Source organism: Aureococcus anophagefferens, assembly GCF_000186865.1.
Source record: "Aureococcus anophagefferens unplaced genomic scaffold AURANscaffold_4, whole genome shotgun sequence".
NCBI classification, from domain to species: domain Eukaryota; class Pelagophyceae; order Pelagomonadales; family Pelagomonadaceae; genus Aureococcus; species Aureococcus anophagefferens.
In genome coordinates, this window is record NW_008705564.1 from 2343866 (window position 1) to 2346924 (window position 3059).

Consider the following 3059-nt stretch of genomic DNA (forward strand, 5'->3'; position numbering starts at 1 on the left):
AGCGCGTAGCCGTGGCCCGACGCGATCCACGACGACCGGACGACGTGCGTCTTGGCGCCGCTCTTCGTTTCGCGCTCGACGAGCCAGTGGGCGTCCTGGAGCGCGCCGATCCTGGCCGCGATGGTCCGCCACGCGTTCGCGGAGTCGTCGTCGTAAGAGGCGCCCCAGTTGATGAGCTGCATGGGCCAGACCGTGTCCGCGGACGGCTCCGCGGAGTGCTCGACGTCGGACATGTGGTCGCTGTAGCCCCGGCGCATGGACGACTTGCCGTGGACGCTCCGCGAGACGCGCTCCCAGCCGGCCTTGTAGCGGTAAAAGTCGAAGCCGAGGAGCAAGGCCTTGAACTTGCGCCAGGCCTCGACGTCGTCGCCCCAGCCGCCGCCGAAGGACCCGTCGGGGTCCTGGCGGTCCTCGAACCAGTAGAGCATGACGTCCTCCAGGTGCTCGAGCGCGAAGCGCGTGTCCGCGGCCCAGTCGGGCGCCCACGCGACGTCGCGCGCGCCGTCGCCCGCCGCGCGACCGAGCCGGGGGCACGGCGCCGCGTAGGAGTCCGGCAGGCTCGCGTTCGCGCCCGCGAGGGGCCAGGGCCGGCAGCGGCCCGCGTAGAGGTCGAGGACGGGCGCTCTTGGGTACGCTTCGCGCGCGACTCTCAGCAGCCGCCGCGCCTCGCCGAGGGGCAGGGCGTACTCGACGTGGTTCTGGGCGAGCATGCGGCCCCGGTAGAGGCACCAGAGCGGGTAGAGCGCGCTGCCCTCGAGCTGGGGCGGCGGGAACGTCGGGAGATAAGCGACCACTCTTGTCGTCCACCAGCCCGCGAGGTAGCCGTTCTCGCCCTCCGTGAACGTCAGCGGCATGGGCACCTTGCCCCGGGACCCGCGGCGCTGGGCCCAGTCGAGGGCCGTCGGCAGGAGGCGCTCGAGCTGGCGCCGCGCGCACGCGTCGCCGCCCGCGAGCTCCCGGCGGAGCGCCCGGAGCCGCGCCGCGCGCAAACCGTCCGTCGCCGCGTTCCCCGCGTCCCGCAGGAGGTCCGCCGCGGCGGGCGACAACGTGTCGTCGCAGCCCCAGGCCTCGAGCGACGGCCCGAGCCAGATCGTCGCCTCGCCGAGGCCCGCGGCGACCAAGAGGAAGACCGCGGCGCCCGCGACGGCCGCCGCCGCGCGCCGGCCGACGAGCTCGATCTGCCGCCGGTCGCCGCAGCAGCCGTCGCCGGTTTCGAAGCGCACGTCCTTGAGGCGCTCCTCCGTGCGCCGCACCTCCGCGAGGTTCCGCGCGCGCGCGCGCGCGACGAGCTCGCGCCTGCGTGGAAATCAATCAGTGAGCTGGGTTATGCCAAACTTGAGAAGTCTCTAGCTCGGCCAAATCGAAGTCGATTCGGCTGATTTTTGGACGAATCGATCGCTCTCACCAAGTTCTCGAAGCACGAGAAGACCTGGCGTCGAAACTGTCAAATACGCTCACATTGAAGTCGGGTTGAATATTTTTGTTTCCTGCCCTGGCTCCCGCGCGAACCGTTTCACGCGGAAGAACGACGGCAGGGACAGCGCGGGCTTCTTCTCGTCGAGGCGCCGCTTCGACGCCTTGGCGCGCCGCGCGAAGCGCTTCACGCCGAAGACCGCGAGGAGCGAGAAGGACGGCGCCGCGGCGCCGTCCGCGGGAGCGCCGTCGTCCGCCGCCGCGTACGCCGCGCGCCGCGCCGCGAGGACGCGGCCGAGCGCCGCGAGCGGATCCCGGGGCGCGAGGCGCGCGCGCGCGAGCTCCTCGTAGGCCGCGGGCCCCAGACCGACGGGCGCCGCGAGCCAGCGCAGGCCCATGCCGAGCTTCCACGAGAGCGGCGGCAGCGACGGCGGGACGTACCAGGCCAGGTACCAGACGCCGTGCGTCCCGAGGAGCGACAGGCCGCCGAGCGCCGCCAGCGTGAAGAAGGCCGACGCCCAGCGCGCGCGCCGACCCAGCAGGTGCGCGCCGTAGAGCAGGTCGTCGACGGCCCCGGTCGCCGCGGCCTCGAGCCCGCGCGCCGCGTCGTCGGCCAGGTCCTCGGCGATCTCGCAGACGTCGCCGGCCAGGTGCCGCGCGTCGCCCTCGAGCCGCTTGAGGGACGCCATCGTCGGCGAGTGCTGCGCTTTCGCGCTGGACAGCGCGGCGACGCGCGCGTTCGCGTCGTCGTCGGCGGCGTCGGCGTCGACGACGACCGTGCCGTCGCACGGCGGCGCCGGCGGCGCGTCGCCGAACGCCTCGAGCGGCGTCTCCTCCATCGGACGGTTTGGTTAGCCCATTGGACGCTGCGGGCCTCGGTGATCACCTCGGCGCAAGAAAGCGCTCAGGAACATCACCATGGGCAGCCCTCGGCGGTAACAAATCTACACGTCGGCAACATCGCCCTATGTTAGAATGTGGTAATCAAGCTCGAGGCATGGGAGCGTTGCTGCGCCAGCCGTGCGAGGCCATCGGCAGCCGCCTGAGCTGCCTACACGCTGAACTTTCGCACGAGGCATCGGCGGCCGCCTGAGCTGCCTACGCGCCGCGACACCTCGCGCGTCGCGTCGAGCATGCCGCGCGCCGCTGCGTGGCTCGTCCTCGCGCTCTTGCAGCAGCGCGTTAGAGCTTTGGGCCTCTTCCAGGGCCTCGTCGACGTCGAGCCGACGCAGCTCCAGCAGTGGGCCCGCGTCGACATCGGACGCCGCCAGTCGGAGCTGGTCGCCCTGGGCTGGCTCGGCCGGGCCTATCGCGTCGCGCCGGCCGCCGTCGACGCGGCGCTGCCGGACGTGTTCGCCTTCGAGCGCTACGACGGCCAGGATTGGCTTGCGACCGGCGACGGCGTCGCGTGCACGGTGAAGTTCGGCACCGCCGTCGTGCCGCGCGGCGTGCCGCTGTCGCTGCGGCTCGGCCTCGCCGGCGGCGTTGTGGACTCGGCGCGCGTCGCCGCGGTCGGTCCGGACCTCTTTCCCGACGACGTCGACGGCGAAGCGCTCGCCGACGCGGACGCCGAGCGCCTCTGCACGCAGCTCAACGGCGACGGACGGCGCCTCGTCGTCGACGCGATTGTGCCACGGGTCCAAACG

The 3059-nt window shown here is 72.5% G+C and overlaps 1 protein-coding gene across 1 annotated transcript in view; it reads right to left on the reverse strand.

The window, feature by feature from the left end:
• The window catches only part of AURANDRAFT_62316 (hypothetical protein), a gene marked incomplete at both ends in the record, with an annotated part of 2175 nt that extends 1321 nt beyond the window's left edge, over positions 1 to 854 (reverse strand). The window contains one exon of the mRNA XM_009036272.1: positions 42 to 854. Coding sequence (XP_009034520.1) covers positions 42 to 854 — 813 coding nt within the window. The remainder of the gene's footprint in view (positions 1 to 41) is intronic.
• Between the last annotated feature and the right edge of the window lie 2205 nt (positions 855 to 3059).